Source organism: Bos taurus, chromosome 12 (genome assembly GCF_002263795.3).
Source record: "Bos taurus isolate L1 Dominette 01449 registration number 42190680 breed Hereford chromosome 12, ARS-UCD2.0, whole genome shotgun sequence".
NCBI classification, from domain to species: domain Eukaryota; kingdom Metazoa; phylum Chordata; class Mammalia; order Artiodactyla; family Bovidae; genus Bos; species Bos taurus.
The window spans coordinates 50,752,660-50,770,634 of NC_037339.1; the positions used below are offsets into that span (position 1 = coordinate 50,752,660).

At 38.9% G+C, this 17,975-nt stretch overlaps 1 protein-coding gene across 12 annotated transcripts in view; it reads left to right on the forward strand.

Annotated features, from left to right (window-relative positions):
• LMO7 (LIM domain 7) overlaps nt 1–17,975 on the forward strand; it is a 220,116-nt gene that overhangs the window by 75,547 nt on the left and 126,594 nt on the right. For all 12 annotated transcript variants that reach the window (XM_005213851.5, XM_059892261.1, XM_005213864.5 and 9 more), the window contains exon 3: nt 14,698–14,767. In XM_005213851.5, the coding sequence (XP_005213908.1) occupies nt 14,698–14,767 (70 nt within the window). The remainder of the gene's footprint in view (nt 1–14,697; nt 14,768–17,975) is intronic.

Consider the following 17,975-nt stretch of genomic DNA (forward strand, 5'->3'; position numbering starts at 1 on the left):
TTTTAAGTGGAGTCATTACATTACCACAGTCAATTTGAGTTATGGGCCAGCCATTCATTCAATTAATATGATGTTATTAAGAATCACATCTGAAGCTTTGGTTATCCTAAGAGGCTTGTGCCATGATTGATGGTATAGAGCCTAAAGTGTCTGTTTAATGTAATATTTTGTTCCCCCATGGAGGCAGAGTACAATTTGCCAGGTGGTGACCTTTGAGAGTGAGGGGCAAGCAGGCTGTGGAATGGAAGGACGAACTCCTGGGTGAGGGTGCAGATTGCAGATGTGAGCAAATAAAGTATAAGAATGTACTTAAGAATGTACTAACATTTTTGAAAGCACTTAAGTATTCCAATCTAGGCACTTATGACATACGTATTTATGGAATCTGTCCACAAGCATGCACTGGGAATGTGTGTGCTCAGACTTAGATGATTTTGTTTATCCTTTTATAGGAAGGTTGTTTACAGCAAGGATCAGGAGTTACATGGCCTAGGTTTGATTCCTTGCTTCATACTTTCAGACATTTGAGCAAATGACAATATCTGAGCCTTATTTTCTTGTCTATAAAGTGGAGATCAGAGCATCTGATCTACCTAATTCACAAAGTTCCCATAATATTGGATTGGCCAAAAAGTTTGTTTGGGTTTTCCATAACATCTTACAGAAAATCCAAACAAACTTTTATGCCAACCCAATACATATATCAAGGTTTCTATAAACTATCAAACTTTATGTACATACAAGTTGTTACTAGGTAGATGGCCATGAAGATAAAAGTCTCTCTCTCATCCACTCTGTTGGTAGGTTTCAAACTTCATTGTCTTAGAGCAGTGTTGTTAAGTTGAACCTTATTAAGTGTTGATATTCAACCGTCAATGACCTACAGAAAATGTCCATTTCATGCAATTCTACATAATAGAGAGTAGGACGGTTATATGAACAAGGGCCACAAGGAAAGTTTAAGGGAGGTTTCTTGTCCTTTTCTGATGCCACATTTAGAGTTATTGTAGCCAAATAGTGTTTAATCTTGGTAGGCTATGTGGTCAGCTCAGTTGATCATTCAAAGGAAATTACTTTATCTTGGTTTGCAAATTATATATATTTTAATGTGTTCAGAAGATGGAGGGAAAAAAATGACTGTTAGACACATGTGATCTGAAACCTTAGCTATGAGTATACACTATTTAGAAGCTTGCTACAAAAATAACTTTGATGTCAATTGCAAGCCCTGTAAGTCAGGATTGGGGTAGTTCGGTTTATGTAGGAGGCAGACCTATGGAGCACAGAGGTGTTTTTAGACTTAGGAATGCACGTCTAACAACCCAAATAGGTGATCTTTTCAAAGAGGTCACTTCATGGTTTTATAGTTCCAGTGATGAGTTATTACTCAACACTTTTCTAAAGGTTTCAAGCTAGATGCTTTGCTCAACCACCAAAACCGTAAAGGGTACGGCCCTGACGTTTGAGCGCGTAGACCACATCCATGGCGGTAACAGTCTTGCGCTTAGCGTGCTCCGTATAGGTGACCGCGTCCCGGATCACATTTTCCAGAAACACTTTCAGCACCCCACGAGTCTCTTCGTAGATAAGACCAGAGATACGTTTGACGCCTCCACGACGAGCCAGACGCCGGATAGCTGGCTTAGTAATACCCTGAATGTTGTCCCGCAAGACTTTCCAGAACTAGGTCATTAAACATACTTGTAGTGACACTTAACGGAGAAGGCAATGGCACCCCACTCCAGTACTCTTGCCTGGAAAATCCCATGGACGGAGGAGCCTGGTAGGCTGAAGTCCATGGGGTCGCTAAGAGTCGGGCACAACTGAGCGACTTCACTTTCACTTTTCACTGTCATGCCTTGGAGAAGGAAATGGCAACCCACTCCAGTGTTCTTGCCTGGAGAATCCCAGGGATGCGGGAGCCTGGTGGGCTGCCGTCTATGGGGTCGCACAGAGTCGGACACGACTGAAGCGACTTAGCAGCAGCAGCAGTGACACTTAAGTGTTTTATTTAAAATGCAATTTATGTACCAGCCTGGGCTCTGATTTACTTGAGGTGATTTCCAAAAAATATATCCAATTTGAGTAGATTGTCACCAGTGAGGATATTCAGAGTTGATTTAAAAAAAAATATTTTGATGACAAGCAGCATTGTTAGGTTAAATACATGGTTCTACCTTCATGGCCACAGCAAACATTTGGATGCATGTTTAGAGACAGATACATTGGTTTTTTAAAATGTCATTTAAATTCACAGCCTCCAGAAGCTCATTCTTTGTTTCCTAATTAAGTAACATCAATTTGGGATTTTGTACATTACCAAATAAGTAGTCAATCTATTTAGTACCCAGTATTCCTTAAATGGGGCCACTAAGAGTTGGTCACGACTGAGTGACTTCACTTTCACTTTTCACTTTCATGCATTGGAGAAGGAAATGGCAACCCACTCCAGTGTTCTTGCCTGGAGGATCCCAGGGACGGCAGGGCCTGCTGGGCTGCCGTCTATGGGGCTGCACAGAGTCGGACACGACTGAAGCAACTTAGCAGCAGCATTCCTAAAATGAATATTCCCAAAAGTAGTATAAGTAAATATTTAACTGTGTTAATCATCAATTTTAGTTTCAGATGAGATCCCAAAGTACTACATGATGTTTGTATTAAAAAAAAAAACCCAAAACTCTTCCTGGTGAATTTCATTGTTTATAACCCTGGTTAATGAATGCATTTTAACCTAATAGATCCAGGGTAGATAAAAAGTCCTCGGAGAAGGCAATGGCAACCCACTCCAGTACTCTTGCCTGGAAAATCCCATGGGCAGAGGAGCCTGGGAGGCTGCAGTCCATGGGGTCGCTAGGAGTCGGACACGACTGAGCGACTTCACTTTCACTTTTCACTTTCATGCATTGGAGAAGGAAATGGCAACCCACTCCATTGTTCTTGCCTGGAGAATCCCAGGGACGGCGGAGCCTGGTGGGCTGCTGTCTGTGGGGTCGCACAGAGTCGGACATGATTGAAGTGACTTAGCAGCAGCAGCAGCAGATAAAAAGTCAAGGTAATTATATTCTGTATAAATTTATAACTAAAGAAAAGCCTAGCTGGTTGGTCTGCTAAATGTTAAGCATCATTATTTGATCCCATCATCCTGAATAGTTGTAATTTCTAAGAGGAAAGTAAAACCTATTGCTCAGAAGTCTGGTATTATAAACCTTGACTTTTAAATTAGTGGTAAATATAGCAGGGAGTTCCCAGGTGGCTCAGTGGTAAAGAATCCCCTTTCCAATGCAGGAAATGTGGGTTCAATTCCCGGGTCAAGAAGATCCCCTGGAGATGGAAATGGCAAGTTACTCCAGTATTCTTGCCTGGAGAATCCCATGGACAGAGGAGCCTGGTGGGCTATAGTCCATGGGGTTGCAAAAGAGTCGGACACGACTGAGTGACTAAACAACAGCAACAAAATATATTAGACTGTCTGTCTCTGCAAATATTTTACCCATCTGAGATATCAAGTCTTAGCTGAAATATGATTTAAAGAATAAATTCAGATTTTAAAAATATTCTATAAGAAAAGGCTGACTTCTATTTAGTTCATTGCCAGAAACATGACCAATTCTTGTGAAATATAGGGTCTGCATATTGCCTCTTTAAAAATCTCTAGACATCCTAGTTCATTATCACCATTAAAGAGTTTTCTTACTATTTTATCTAGCAATGTCAGCAGCCTTTTATGCTTTAGTAGTAGTTTGAACTGGCATTCTGGAATATCAAAGTCAGGAGTTGGAGGAAATGAGCTCATTATAGTTTTTTCCCAACTGGCAGTGTACTGACATTTCAGATAGTTTAAACTGGGTATAAACGCTGCACTGAGGTTTCAGACAAGATACACATCTGAATAATGAAGGTAGTTATGTGCATTTATTGCTTTTTAATCTGAGTGGCTATTGAAGTTAGTGTCTTCTGTAAATCATTTTAGTATCATTTAATATGATTGACTGTGGAATCTAATCAGTGGAGGGCTAAAGAATACTTCCCTGGTTAAAGTCTGTTGTAGTAATCATTTTACTGTATGCCTTTGGCATGTAATCTCTCTTGGCTTTATTAAACAGTGAAATGGGAACAAAATCTAATTTGAGGGATTTTCTAATTAGTAAAAGGATTGACAGGAGTCTAAAAGGTGATGTCAGCTCCTTGTTATAATTTTCTATGAATTTTATTCATAGTATCCATTCATCTGTCTCCTCTCTTCAGTGTTTATTAGAGTTCATGAAGACTCCTTTACTATATACTTAAAAATATTCACAATCTGGTCTTGCTCCATGGTTCTGCAGTATTATTTCTCTTCTCTAAATATATTTAGTTGGGGCATATCCAGCTAGTGATGTGAGTAATTTCATAGTCATCTTGTGATAGCAATCTTGGAAATATTTAAATGAAAACATTCTTTATGATCCTTATGAAGTAAGAAGATGTATTTGAAGGTAATCTTACTGGGTGTGTCTCTATTTAGTCAGTCTGTACTTCCCATCTCTGGAATTATGCCAAGTCTTTACTCCATCCCAAGTTAGCCACTCAGACATTGATGCCTTTTTGAACTCATGGCTCACATTGTTGAGCAAACTCTTCTCATACTGTCACCAGGCCTTCCTTTCCCTGATTTGCAGCTTGGAAAGAGTGGAGCAAATAAACATTCACCTATTAGTTTGAGAAATCCTATTTTTGTTTATATCTGCTGTGTGAATACTATCCTGTCTTCCTGAAATGATCTAGGATTCTGTTGAAGATGCTTTCAAAAGAAGAAGGAAAAAATGATTAAAAAATACTCCTGTGAATGTACTATGGGCTACTCAGGTGATTGTTTTAAAACATCAGACGAGAAGAGAACCTGGCCACTTCATTCATGTGAGAGAGCTCTTTCCTCTGTTAGAGTTGGAGACATGCATGTGTTGAGTGAAAGTGACATCAGAGGGTTCTTGGGGCTTCTGTGCGGGGCTCCGTATAATGCCCATCCGCAAGAGTGAAGGCTTTTATTCTTACAGCTCTTTCTGTTTTGAATTTCCTGAGGACAGTTGCATTCATACAACTCTCCAGCTTACCAACCTGTTGACCCTGATCTATATTATAGCCATTTAAAATTTAAGTAATAAGAACTATTTGTTTTCACTTAAAGTAATACAAGTTTTGAAGTTTCTATACTATTTGATAACCCAATAGTAAACAAGCAAGGGCTTCCCAGTGGCACCAGTGGTAAAGAACCTGCCTGCACATGCAGGAGACATGAAGAAATGTGGGTTCGATCCCTGAGTTGGGAAGATCCCATGGAGAAGGCCATGGCAACCTACTCCAATATTCTTGCCTGGAGAATCCCATGGACAGAGGAGCCTGGCAGGCCATGGTCCATGGGGTCACCAAGAGTTGAACATGACTGAAGCAACTTAGCACCCACATACAGGCAAACAGAGATGCAAGTATTGGGAATCCTTCAAGTTCATAAAGATAATTAACTGCCTTCTCTTCATGGTAGTGTTTTACAGTTGCTATCTTTGTGCTCTCTTTTTAAGCTTCACAGTTATTTTTTCTATAACTTATTTCCACATATAGCAAAACATATTTTTTTTTTTTTAAATTAGTTTTTACAGTTGAAGGTAGACTTGGTAAATGTCAATTAAAAACTTGACTTCTGTAATGGTAGTCAGTTTTTCTGTGGAAAATTCTTAAGAAGATGGGAATACCAGACCACCTTACCTGCCTCCTGCGAAACCTGTATGCAGGTCAAGAAGCAATAGTTAGAACTGGAAATGGAACAACAGACTGGTTCCAAATAGGAAAAGGAGTACGTCAAGGGTGTATATTGTCACCCTGCTTATTTAACTTATATGCAGAGTACATCATGCGAAATGCTGGGCTGGATGAAGCACAAGCTGGAATCAAATTGCCAGGAGAAATACCAATAACCTTATGTATGCAGATGACACCACCTTTATGGCAGAAGGTGAAGAGGAACTAAAGAGCCTCTTGATGAAAGTGAAAGAAGAGAGTAAAAACCTGGCTTAAAACTCAGCATTCAAAAAGCTAAGATCAGGGCATCTGGTCCCATCACTTCATGTCAAATAGATGAGGAAACAATGGAGACAGTGACAGAATTTTATTTTCTTGAGTTCCAAAATCACTGCAGGTGGTGACTGCAGCCATAAAATTAAAAGACGCTTGCTCCTTGGAAAAGAAGCTATGACCAACCTAGACAGCATATTAAAAAGCAGAGACATTACTTTGCTGACAAAAGTCTGTCTAGTCAAAGCTGTGATTTTTCCAGTAGTCATGTATGGATATGAGAGTTGGACTATAAAGAAAGCTGAGTGCTGAAGAATTGATGCTTTTGAACTGTGGTGTTGGAGAAGACTCTTGAGAGTCCCTTGGACTTTAAAGAGATCAAACCAGTCAATCCTAAAGGAAAACAATCCTGGATATTCATTGGAAGGACTGATGCTGAAGCTGAAACTCCAATACTTTGGCCACCTGATGCGAAGAATCAGTTCTTTGGAAAAGACTCTGATGCTGGGAAAGATTGAAGGCAGGACGAGAAGGGAGCGACAGAGGACGTGAAGGTTGAATGGCATCACCGACTCAGTGGACATGAGTTTGAGCAAGCTCCAGGAGTTGGTGAAAGACAGGGAAGCCTGGTGTGCTGCAGTCTATGGGGTCTCAAACAGTCGGACTTGACTGAGTGACTGAACAACAAATGGTAGTTGTATTATACAGATGGACTGCAAATTTTTCAGGAGTTTTTAAAACATTGTGACCTCAAACTTTAAGGTTGAAAGCTTTGGTCCTGTTTCATGAACTTGCATGTACTATCTACAGGGCTTTCTCACCCTAAATATAAATTACTAAGGGGAGGGCATATACCATGTCAATGGAGGGCCTCTGAGGTAAAAAATGAGACTGCTGTTCTACTGAAAATAAATGGGAGTAATGTATGTGCTAAATGTATGTGATATAAACAGTTTATATTAGATTTGATCAGAGAGAGGTTATTTTTGAAGTAGTTTTTTGATACATTGAAGGCTCTCAGGTAGGTAAATGGAAACACATGTGTTGGCTAGTAAATGTTGAAAGTATAGGAATTCTGGTCTGTGCAATGAGAAGTGTTAAAGGGAACTGAATATTGCAAAAAGGGCAAGCATATAATGGTATCACATCAATTAAAAAGTAGAGTCATTGCCTATATGAGAGACTTGATCTCTAAAATTTTTACATACTGACAGTCATCAGTCAGAAAGTCAGATAAGAACTGTGGGATAAAGCAGTAGTGAAAAAGTTTAGAACATGGTTTATTGTTTAGAGAAGTGTGTGAGACTTTTAGTTTGTATGTTGAAAATGTAATGGTAAACTATATGATTTGAGAAACTCTTGTGTACTGTTGGTGGGCATGGGGAAGAAGATATCCATAAAGACTCTTCATAGTGGGAAATATTAAAAAGAGCTTCAATATCTAAAACGTGGTACATAAAACATTGGTACAACTTTTACATCCCTGACAAGCAGTGCTCATAAAAGCCATAGCACTTGGGGAGATGATGCAGTGAGGAGCTGATAGGCACTGGGAAACTGTGTGGCTGTCCTTCACGCCATCGGGTGGGCACAGGAGTGCCGCCTGCTGATGCCAAAGTAAATTGATTCATATTACCAGATTGCTTTCTAGACCATTCCCGGTGGCTTCCCTGGTGACTCAGACAGTAAAGAATCCACCTGCAATGCGGGAGACCTGGGTTTGATCCCTCAGTTGGGAAGATCCCCTGGAGCAGGGCATGGCAACCCACTGCAGCATTCTTGCCTAAAGAATCCGCATGGACAGAGGAGCCTGTGGGCTACAGTCCATGGAGTCACAAAGAGTCAGACACAGCTGAGCGACTAAGCACACACACACAGACAATACCAACAGCTTGACACTGATGATTTCATCTTGAAACAGAATGTAAGGAACCATAAGCAGCATGGATAAAGATATACATACAGACACATCCAGGCATTTTTACAGAGGCAAACACTGGAAGAAACCTAAGTTTGACTATGACAATCCTCTGATTGACATAAAGGGAAGAGCAGAATTTGTGATGTTACTTAATACAGAACCAGTACGGGAACCCAGAGTCCTCCTGTAGACACCTGTTGCTATCACTGTGGTACTGGCAAATGTCCTGTCACTCAGTGAGATCCATTAGTGCTCTGTTGAGTTCACCAAAAATAAGAGGACTCTGCTCTCAGAAGGCTCAAGCTTTGCCAGGCTCACTTGAGGATGCTTCAGGCATCACAGTGAGGCTGAAAAGAAAGTCCTGTCACCCTGAAATGATGATTATCAGCTGCATTGGTACTCGCTTCTTGCTGCTCCATGTACTTTGCCATCTTAGCATGTATTGTTAACGATTTCTTTGTACTCTATGCTGACTCAGCAGTTTTCAAAATTACTACCACAGGAATTCTAGAAATTAAAGTTATATTAACTTTACTAACAGTCTTTGAAAATACTAAAGTGATCATAGAATTTTGTATTGAATGCCTTTTAACTTAAAAATGTTAAATTGTATATACTTATTACTTTGCCACGAATGTGTGATTACTCCTCAAGGTGCTTTTTATTTTTAAAACATCACAATTTTTGAATTTAGCTGGAGATAATGAATTAAAAGTCTTGGTAAGAAATTTACTCAAGGTAGCCACTCTAAATTAATGTAACTGATAGCTTACGCTCTTGAACAGCATTTGACAATTGGGAGAGAACAATGCGGTTTAACTCATCTGGCAACAGAGAAAATAATAAAGGGGAGGTGTCCTGTTTGGAAAAAGCACAAAATCATTTTTAGCATTTGAGTGAAACTAAAAAAGTTTTTCTGAGCTTTTAAGAAGCTTTCTAAGAAGTTTTTCTAAGCTTTCTAAGAAGATAGAAGTTTTGAATCATTCACAGAAAAATTTCTGTGTTTGAAGTTAGACTGTAGATTTATAAAATACTTGATGATGCCAGGTCCCTCGACAAGTCCTAGGAGATGTGTTGGGAATGAGAGGACATCTTTGTGTCCTCTTAGCACCTTCACTGCTTGGCTGCTCTGTCTCTAGTTGACACCTGTTTGTTGAGCACAGTCTGCATCTAGAAGAAACCTAGGCAAGTGATTAAGTGATGTGTAACACATAAAACAGGGCATTGCTCCTTAATTTGTCAAGGAATATGTAATGTTTTTATTATATCTTTTAAACAAATATTTTGCATACTGATAGGAAAAGTTTGACTCATATGGGGATATATATTTAGAAAATGTAGCCAACAGAAAGATTAGAAATATGTTTGTGTGAATGACTGACCAAATACTTGAAGGTTAAGAAGTTCATTCTCATTGCATTGATATGCTCTTTGATGTCAGTCTTTCTAATACATTTGTAAAAATCTTTGGAAATAGGAAGTCAAAAGATGCCTCTCGATTTTCTACCTCTGCCTCAGAACTTTCCAATAAAAGGGAAATGAGGTTTGGCATTTGGAGCTAGTTCCTGGAGTCCAAGAGACAGGGCATCACGTTCTAGTTCTCTTGAAAGCCTGTAATAACTGAGCCAGACGCCACGTTGAGCTCTGTGTGCAGTTTTCTTGGGAGTGTCACCTATGACTTTTATGTTTAAAGTCAGGTCACATTCACTGGTGGCGAGGTTTCTGAACAGAGGCAACTTCCTCACATCTGTTCTGTAAGTCAGCTCCTTAGAAGGAGGGAGCGGTACGTTTTGGGGAGGAGGAGGAAAAGCAGTAGGTAAAACTAGAGGAAAGAGCGGAGTCACGCCTTTTCGTGGGAGTGTTCTGTCTTGGGAGATAGAAAGTGAATAGTTGTTTCCTAGTTTTACCTCTAGGTGTTCTGGTTTTCATCTTCCCCAAAGAGCAAATCTCTGGTATGCCAGCAAAGCACATGGCCATATTTATGCCATGGCTTGATGAAAGCTTGGGGAGTTGTGGTATGATTCTACCTAGGATTAGAGGGGTGGGATAAGAGGGGTGCAGGGAAATAAAGCGATCCCTTGACTGCCTGTTGTTCCTTGTGCACAGAGGTAGCTTGAAGGTTAGCATGTTATTTGGTTCCTGAATACAGCCAGTGACTTGGAGTCAGTGTTGCCTTTAGGAATTCCACATGTATAATTAAAGAAGGAATGATGCTAAAGCTGAAACTCCAGTACTTTGGCCACCTCATGCGAAGAGTTGACTCATTGGAAAAGACTCTAATGCTGGGAGGGATTGGGGGCAGAAGGAGAAGGGGACGACAGAGGATGAGATGGCTGGATGGCATCACTGACTCGATGGACGTGAGTCTGGGTGAACTCCGGGAGTTGGTGATGGACAGGGAGGCCTGGCGTGCTACGATTCATGGGGTCGCAAAGAGTCGGACACGACTGAGCGACTGATCTGATCTGATCTGATTATGCAAAGGGGCTTCCCTGGTGGCTCAGTCAATAAAGAGTCTGCTTGCAATGCAGAAGACCGAGGTTCTATCCTTGGGTTCTGGAAGATCCCCTGGAAAAGGGAATGGCTCCCCACTCCAGTATTCTTGCCTGGAGAATTCTGTGGGCAAAGGAGCCTGGTGGACTCCAATCCATCAGGTCACAAAGAGTCAGACATGACTGAGTGACTAACACTGTTATGCAAAGAAACTCTATCTGTGAAAGAGAGTAGTATCCTCTCATGTGGCACCAACCAGTCCATTCTGAAGATCAGCCCTGGGATTTCTTTGGAAGGAATGATGCTAAAGCTGAAACTCCAGTACTTTGGCCACCTCATGCGAAGAGTTGACTCATTAGAAAAGACTCTGATGCTAGGAGGGATTGGGGGCAGGAGGAGAAGGGGACGACAGAGGATGAGATGGCTGGATGGCATCACCGACTCAATGCACAGGAGTTTGGGTGAACTCCGGGAGTTGGTGATGGACAGGGAGGCCTGGCGTGCTGTGATTCATGGGGTCGCAAAGAGTTGGACACGACTGAGCGACTGAACTGAACTGAACTGAAGACTATGCCCTCCCTATTCATTTAGATAGACTTAAATTTCACAGAAGTTTAAATTTCATGAAACCTATTTTTCGCCCCAGAAGAAATACCCTAGAAGTTCTTCCTTTAGTTGTATATAAAAATAATTGCAAACAAACATAATCAGATTGGATGTTTGCTTTTTACTGAAACTGTATGAGAATTATCTCCATACTCTAGTGCTTAGAACTGACACTTAACATTTTCACAGTTGACAAAGTAAAACTGCATTTTCCTCTAGTGACACCATATTTTAGAGGTAGTTCGCAGGTTATCCAGAGTGTTGTTTTTCCTTGTGGTTATGTCCATGTTGTACACATATGCAGATGCTCAGGAGTGGAAGACGCCAATCCACTGGGTGTATGTTATTGCTGAGTAATAGCTCTGAAATTTTCTGAGGGAGGAGTCCATTAACTCATTATTGGGAGACATCATTTATCTGTGCTATTTTCCTTTACTTCTACTTCTTTCTTCCTTCCATTGACTTAACTGAGAACAGGCTGTGTTATCATCCATTCTAGAAACTGTCTTAAAAAATTCTCTTGATATTACTAACACAGTAATACAAAAATGGTAAGTGACATAAACAGGTAAATGGACTATTCTGGCCAATGTCACCAGTGACTCAAATGGGTGGAGGAGGAAGTTATGACTCTGTTCCTTTAATAAGGACAACTGATGTCAGACTTCCCTGACATTTTATAAGTTGCCCCAGCTCATATTGGTGTCTAACTTTTTATATCTCAGAAAGATTACACTTTAAGAGTCAAGTTCCTGGAGGAAAGTCCATGCCAAACTAGAGATCAACTACTGTGACTTTCTTGATTGACACTGTGCTAGAATTATGTTTCTGTTAAGTGATGTTTCAGTGTTAGTACTGTGCATTGCAAAAAGCCACCAGTCATAGAATTCAAGAAATACTTGCTTCGTAGGGAACAACTACAAGAATTAAATTGGAGTTGTCATTTCTTATAAACTTGCTCAACTCTTTTCTAGCTTTTCAGCTACTGATTAAAGAAAAATATTGTGACCATGAAGGGAGAAAGCCTTCCTTCCTACATGGTTTTCAGTGCACAAATAAGAAATGAGGAGTCAAAGAGGAACAGTTCTAGGAAATGCTTATAGTCGAAGGGTGGTTCTGCCATCTGTGTTAAGTTGTCTAAAGATCTTTGTGTGAAGAAAGTATGAAAACAGAAAAACAGCTTTTGTTCACCAGACTAAGTCTTCATAAGCCACTGTTTTGTAATTTTGAATCCTGTCGAACAACATTCTGAAGGTCATTAAATTGAGACTTTTGTCTTTTTTTATTTTTAGCACACTCAAGTGTATATATAAATCTCTGGAATGTTGAAGGAGTGACATTCCACAAGTGTCAGATTTTTTTTTTTTTTTCTGTTGCCCATTGTGAAGGGGAGACCAGTAAATGCAGAATGTTTGATTGTTTCTCCTATATTTGCTTCCATTTTGGAGCTCTGTTAAAGAATAAAGAAAATTTTTTTTTTTTGTGGCAGCATTATTGAATAGAAAAATCACTGTTTCAAATTTAGTTTCCTGGCAGTGATTAATGATTGATTAAACAGGCAGCCATAGTAGAAAAGCACTATTATAGTATTAAATTTCTACATGGCTTGACACTGTTATCAGAGCACTGCAACAAAAAAATAGAAGTCACAAAAATCTAGATTTAGAACCCCAAATTGTACTCTTAAATTTTAGGTGTCAAAGCTGGGTTTTAAAAATGTTTCAGAATCTGGAGACTTACAGATATCTTTGCAGATTCTGTAACAACAGAAACCTTTTCAATGTTAGATTCTGAGGTAACTGTTACCCTATTTGGGTACATTCTGATGGATTTAAATTTTTACCCAGTCATTCTGTGGTGATAATAAAGCAGTCATAGCCTTGAATGAGTTACCAGTGGCTACTAGTTGGTTGTTTGAATGAATTCCATTGCACCCTTTAAATCTGGCAAAACAAACAAACATTGTTTTTAAGCTACTTATTTATTTTTAAAATTTATTTTTTAATAATAAAATATTAATATTTTATATTCTAGAATATTCTTTCATTAGAGACAGTGTATACTCAAGAAAAATATATGTGAAATATAGCTTAACAAAATACCTATAAATTGTAATTATCAGGCTCAGATTTGAAAACACCGTACAGAATTGGTAATCGCCTGGCACATGTTAGAATTAACAGTGATGAAAGCAACGTAATATATTTTCACTTCTTAATGTTTCATTAGTGGTTTGGAAACAGATAACAGGAGAGGGCAATGGCACCCCACTCCAGTACTCTTGCCTGGAAAATCCCATGGATGGAGGAGCCTGGTGGGCTGCAGTCCATGGGGTCTCTAGGAGTTGGACACGACTGAGCGACTTCACTTTCACTTTTCTCTTTCATGCATTGGAGAAGGAAATGGCAACCCACTCCAGTGTTCTTGCCTGGAGAATCCCAGGGACGGTAGCCTGGTGGTCTTCTGTCTGTGGGCTTCCGTTTATGGGATCGCACAGAGTTGGACATGACTGAAGCGACTTAGCAGCCGCAGCAGCAGCAGCAGCAACAGATAACAACTGAATTTGTTCATCAGTATTGTAATTAGCAGCTGAAATTGAGCTCTGTTTGGGAAATTCCTGTGAATTTTCCTTATGTAAAAATTATACAGCAAATGTATTTTAAATAAAATATATAATTAAGGCAACTATATTTTAAGGTATTAGTGAATATGCCCATTTGGGGTTGAAATTTATCCTTTATTTAGACATTGACTGGTAGCTTCCATTTACTTTAGGCAACTTTTTCCCCCCATTTTTTAAAGTTTGTGTTTTGTATTGAGGTAGAGGCAATGGCACCCCACCCCAGTACTCTTGCCTGGCAAATCCCATGGATGGAGGAGCCTGGTGGGCTGCAGATCATGGGGTCGCTAAGAGTCGGACACGACTGAGCGACTTCACTTTCACTTTTCACTTTCATGCATTAGAGAAGGCAATGGCAACCTACTCCAGTGTTCTTGCCTGGAGAATCCCAGGGATGGCGGAGCCTGGTGGGCTGCCGTCTATGGGGTCGCACAGAGTCGGACACGACTGAAGCGACTTAGCAGCAGCAGAGCCAATTAACAATGTGACAGTTTCAGGTGAACAACAAAGGGACCCAGCCATATATACACACATATCCATCTGTCCCAATGTTATCTGATGGCCTGGATGGGAGGGTAATTTGGGGGAAAATGGATGCATGCGTAGCTACCTTTTAAAACATGGATAAGTTTGAGAAAAAAATCAGTACAAATGATTAATAGAAAAAGGTATTCTTAGGTTGAAGAGAACTAAACTATAATGGAAGGGATTCATAAACTGTTAAAACAGAATCAAATATTACCTTTCTTTAACAAATGTGGAACTATTTTTAAGGACATGTTCTTCAGTGTAGAAGTGTGTTTATATGGTCTTAGAGACCTATTCACTATTGTTGACAGTGCTGGTTTTTGTTTCTTGGTGTATTTTCTTGGTTGGTTGTTTTTTCTTGGGCCTGAAGAAAATATTGGAAATGGATGAGTGACATGTATGTTTTTTGAAAATGTTGTAAAGAATGTGAAACTAATGTTGGCTTTCTTGTAACCGCATATGTTGTTTCTTTTTTTACTTTCAGTTTAATTAATAAACTGAAACCTGGGATCATTAAGAAGATCAATAGATTGTCCACACCTATAGCAGGCTTGGTAAGTAATAAATTTTCTTCAAAACTAGATTTGTCTCTGTAAGAAAATGGGCATAAACAGATTCTCTTATCTGGAATTATCATTGAAATCAGGTTTAGAGTCTTTTGCTCAAGGAAAGTATTTTTGTGATCTCCGTATAGATTTAGTGTCTCTTCTGTTTCTATTCTTCCTGCGAAGCTTTTGTTCTCTTTATTTAGTTTTTTCTTTGTTTTACATTTCGTGCCCTTGGACTTCCTGTGTCCTCTTTCTTGGCCCATTTGTCCCACAGATGGCGTTTGTTGAGGATCGTGTTCTTTTCAAACCTCAGCCTCCATACATTGGTTGCTAGGTGACCAGAGTTTATGGAAACTGTCCAAACCTGATGCATTGTTACATTTCAGGTGCCTTGTGCTTAGGCGTTGCCCTCACTTGGCACACAGGTCTTGGAGGGTATTTGGACCTATCTGCTCTTTTGGTTTCCTACCAACATCCCGTGTGGTGTTGGGTGAGTCACCGTCTTCTGCTTCACGTCAGTAATATTTTCCATAAGATAACTATTCATGATTCTCTAGATTCCTTCTAGCTTTAAATTCAGAATTTTGTGCATGAATTTTCTACTGGATCAAGACCCTTGAGAGATCAATAGTAAGGTGGGTCTATATCTTTGGAGATAAATAATTTATAATGACAGATGAGGGATATTTTTCAAAATGTTAGCAATCCCAAAGAATCAAGGCTAATGATAGGAGTCTGTTTAAAAAAAAATTAATTTTACAGAACACTGAAGTTTAAGACAGCTGTTAACTGGAAGTAAATAATATATATGTTATCTTTGGAGTAGTCAAGTTTCTTGATAATACATTCAGGCACCTTCTGTTTGGCCATCCATGTATTTGCAGATGTTAAAGGCATTATAGATTAAAGGTAGCAGTACTAAAATGTCTGGGTTTGCAGTTGGCTTGAGGATCTCATCAGAATTTTGACAGGAATAAGTTGGTGGCAGAAAATAGAAAATATCTGTCTAGGAGAGAAAGAAAGAAGAGTTGTACAGTTCTTTTCTTTGAAAAAAATCACAAAATTACTATTTTCTTTTGAAATATAGGATGCAGTTGACCCTTGAGCAATGCAAGGGTTAGGAGTGCTGACTCCTCATGCAGTTGAAAATCTGCATGTAACTTTACTTTGCCAAAACTTAACTGTTAATAGCTTACTATTGACCAGAAGCCTTACTGATAACACAAATAGTTGATTAGCAAATATTTTGTGTGTTATATGTGTTATACACTATATTCTTACAATAAAGGAAGTTAGAAAAGAAAATGTTAAAATCATAAGGAAGAGAAAAATACATTTACAGTACTGTACTGTATTTATTGATACCATAAGTTTACATCATCCATTTACAAGATGGATCATCTGTCTATCAGTGTGTACATCAATATTATCTCACATGATACAAACCACCATGGATAGTATACATATTCCTAATGCTAGACATCAAATTCAGAAGGTAATGTGAAAAAGAAATTCATATTTATTTAGATGTAGTCATGCATTGGGTTTCCCTGGTGGCTCAGTTGGTAAAGAATCAGCCTGCAATGCAGGAGACCTGGGTTTGATCCCTGGGTTGGGAAGATCCCCTGGAGGAGGGAACGGCAACCCACCCACTCCAGTATTCTTGCCTGGAAAACCCCATGGACAGAGGAGTCTGGTGGGCTATAGTCTGTGGGATTGAAGAGTCGGACACGACTGAGAGATTTAACCCTTTCACATTCATGCAATGATAACAAAAAATAGCACTACGATTGCTTTACAGTTGCCAAGCCTAAACACTAGTGAGTAAATCATTATACAATTTTTATGACATACAGTATTACAGTCATATTCATGATATAGTGTTAGAAACACTGTTACATTAAAAAATCCACTTACTTGTTGTGATAGTCTGGTATGCAGTTTCTGCAATCATGAGAAAGAGAGAGAGAGAGAGTCATATTGTACTGTAATGTAATTCCTTGAAAGCAAAGTTATAAAACAGTAAGAAAACTAACACATAAGTTTATGTTAAATACCACTCACCTTATGCCTATGTAAGGACAGTGTCTATGAATACTTTATGCACTCTTGATATGCTTTTCTCTTTTTCTTTTGATATTTGTAGGCTACATGGTTTGTCTGAGTTTTTTCAAATTGTCACAAATCTCCAAACAATTTTCTAGTATACTGAAAAAATCCAGGTGTAAGTGGACCAGTGCAGTTCAAACCTGGGTTGTTCAAGTGTCAGCTGTTTATATATCAAGTTCCCAGAGCAGTTGGGCTAAATATTAATTCCTTCCTTCTTACCAAGTTGTAGCTCTTCTACTTCTGTCATGACTAGGCAACTGATAGGTATTTTTTTATTGGTTTCAGGTTTGGTTAGGTAAAATACTGTAATATATATGCATATATTGCAATATACATATATGCATGAATTACTTCTAGTAATATAGCAAGTCAGAGATGTTATTTATGGAAAAAAAGAGCTTTGATTTCTGAAGTCTTTCCAGAAAGAAAGATTGTTTAATAAAATGTTTTATATGGAAATAACTTTTATGAAATAACTTCTATGAAAATTTAAAGTGTGAATTGTATTGAAAGTACTCATTCTTTTCAGATGGCTTGAGTTATTCTCAGATGGTTTAATGCTTAGATTTTTAAACTGTCATTTCTTGGATCAATTACATGCATTTTCAATAAAATTAACCTTTGATTCCAAACACCCCAAATATTTGGAAAACTTGAATTGCGGTGGTGGTTTATTATGGTTGGCCACTAGAAGTTTTATTCCGTCTTCTGAGTCTATGATTAGATGAAAGCACCAATGTATTTTATATTTAAATCCAAAGATCTCGCCAAGTATTTCTATTTCAAGTATGAGAAATTCTATCTAGTTTGGATTTTATCTCTAGGAACTAAAGCAAAATGTATGTATGGTACACTTAATAGGGTAATTTCACAACTACAGGACACTGAGTATTTTTAATTGGATTTAGGAGCATAAAGAGTGACCAGAGCCATAGAATTGAGCTAAGCGCATTTGGTTTGAAGTCATTATCATGCATCATTTGACTCTTTCTCATGCTTATGTGTCAGGATGCTTTTTTTCTATCACAGCTTCTTAAAGCCTTAATTTCAAGTGTGAATTAGAGTCCCTGCATTTACCTACTAGGGTGGTTATGAGGATGGGAAG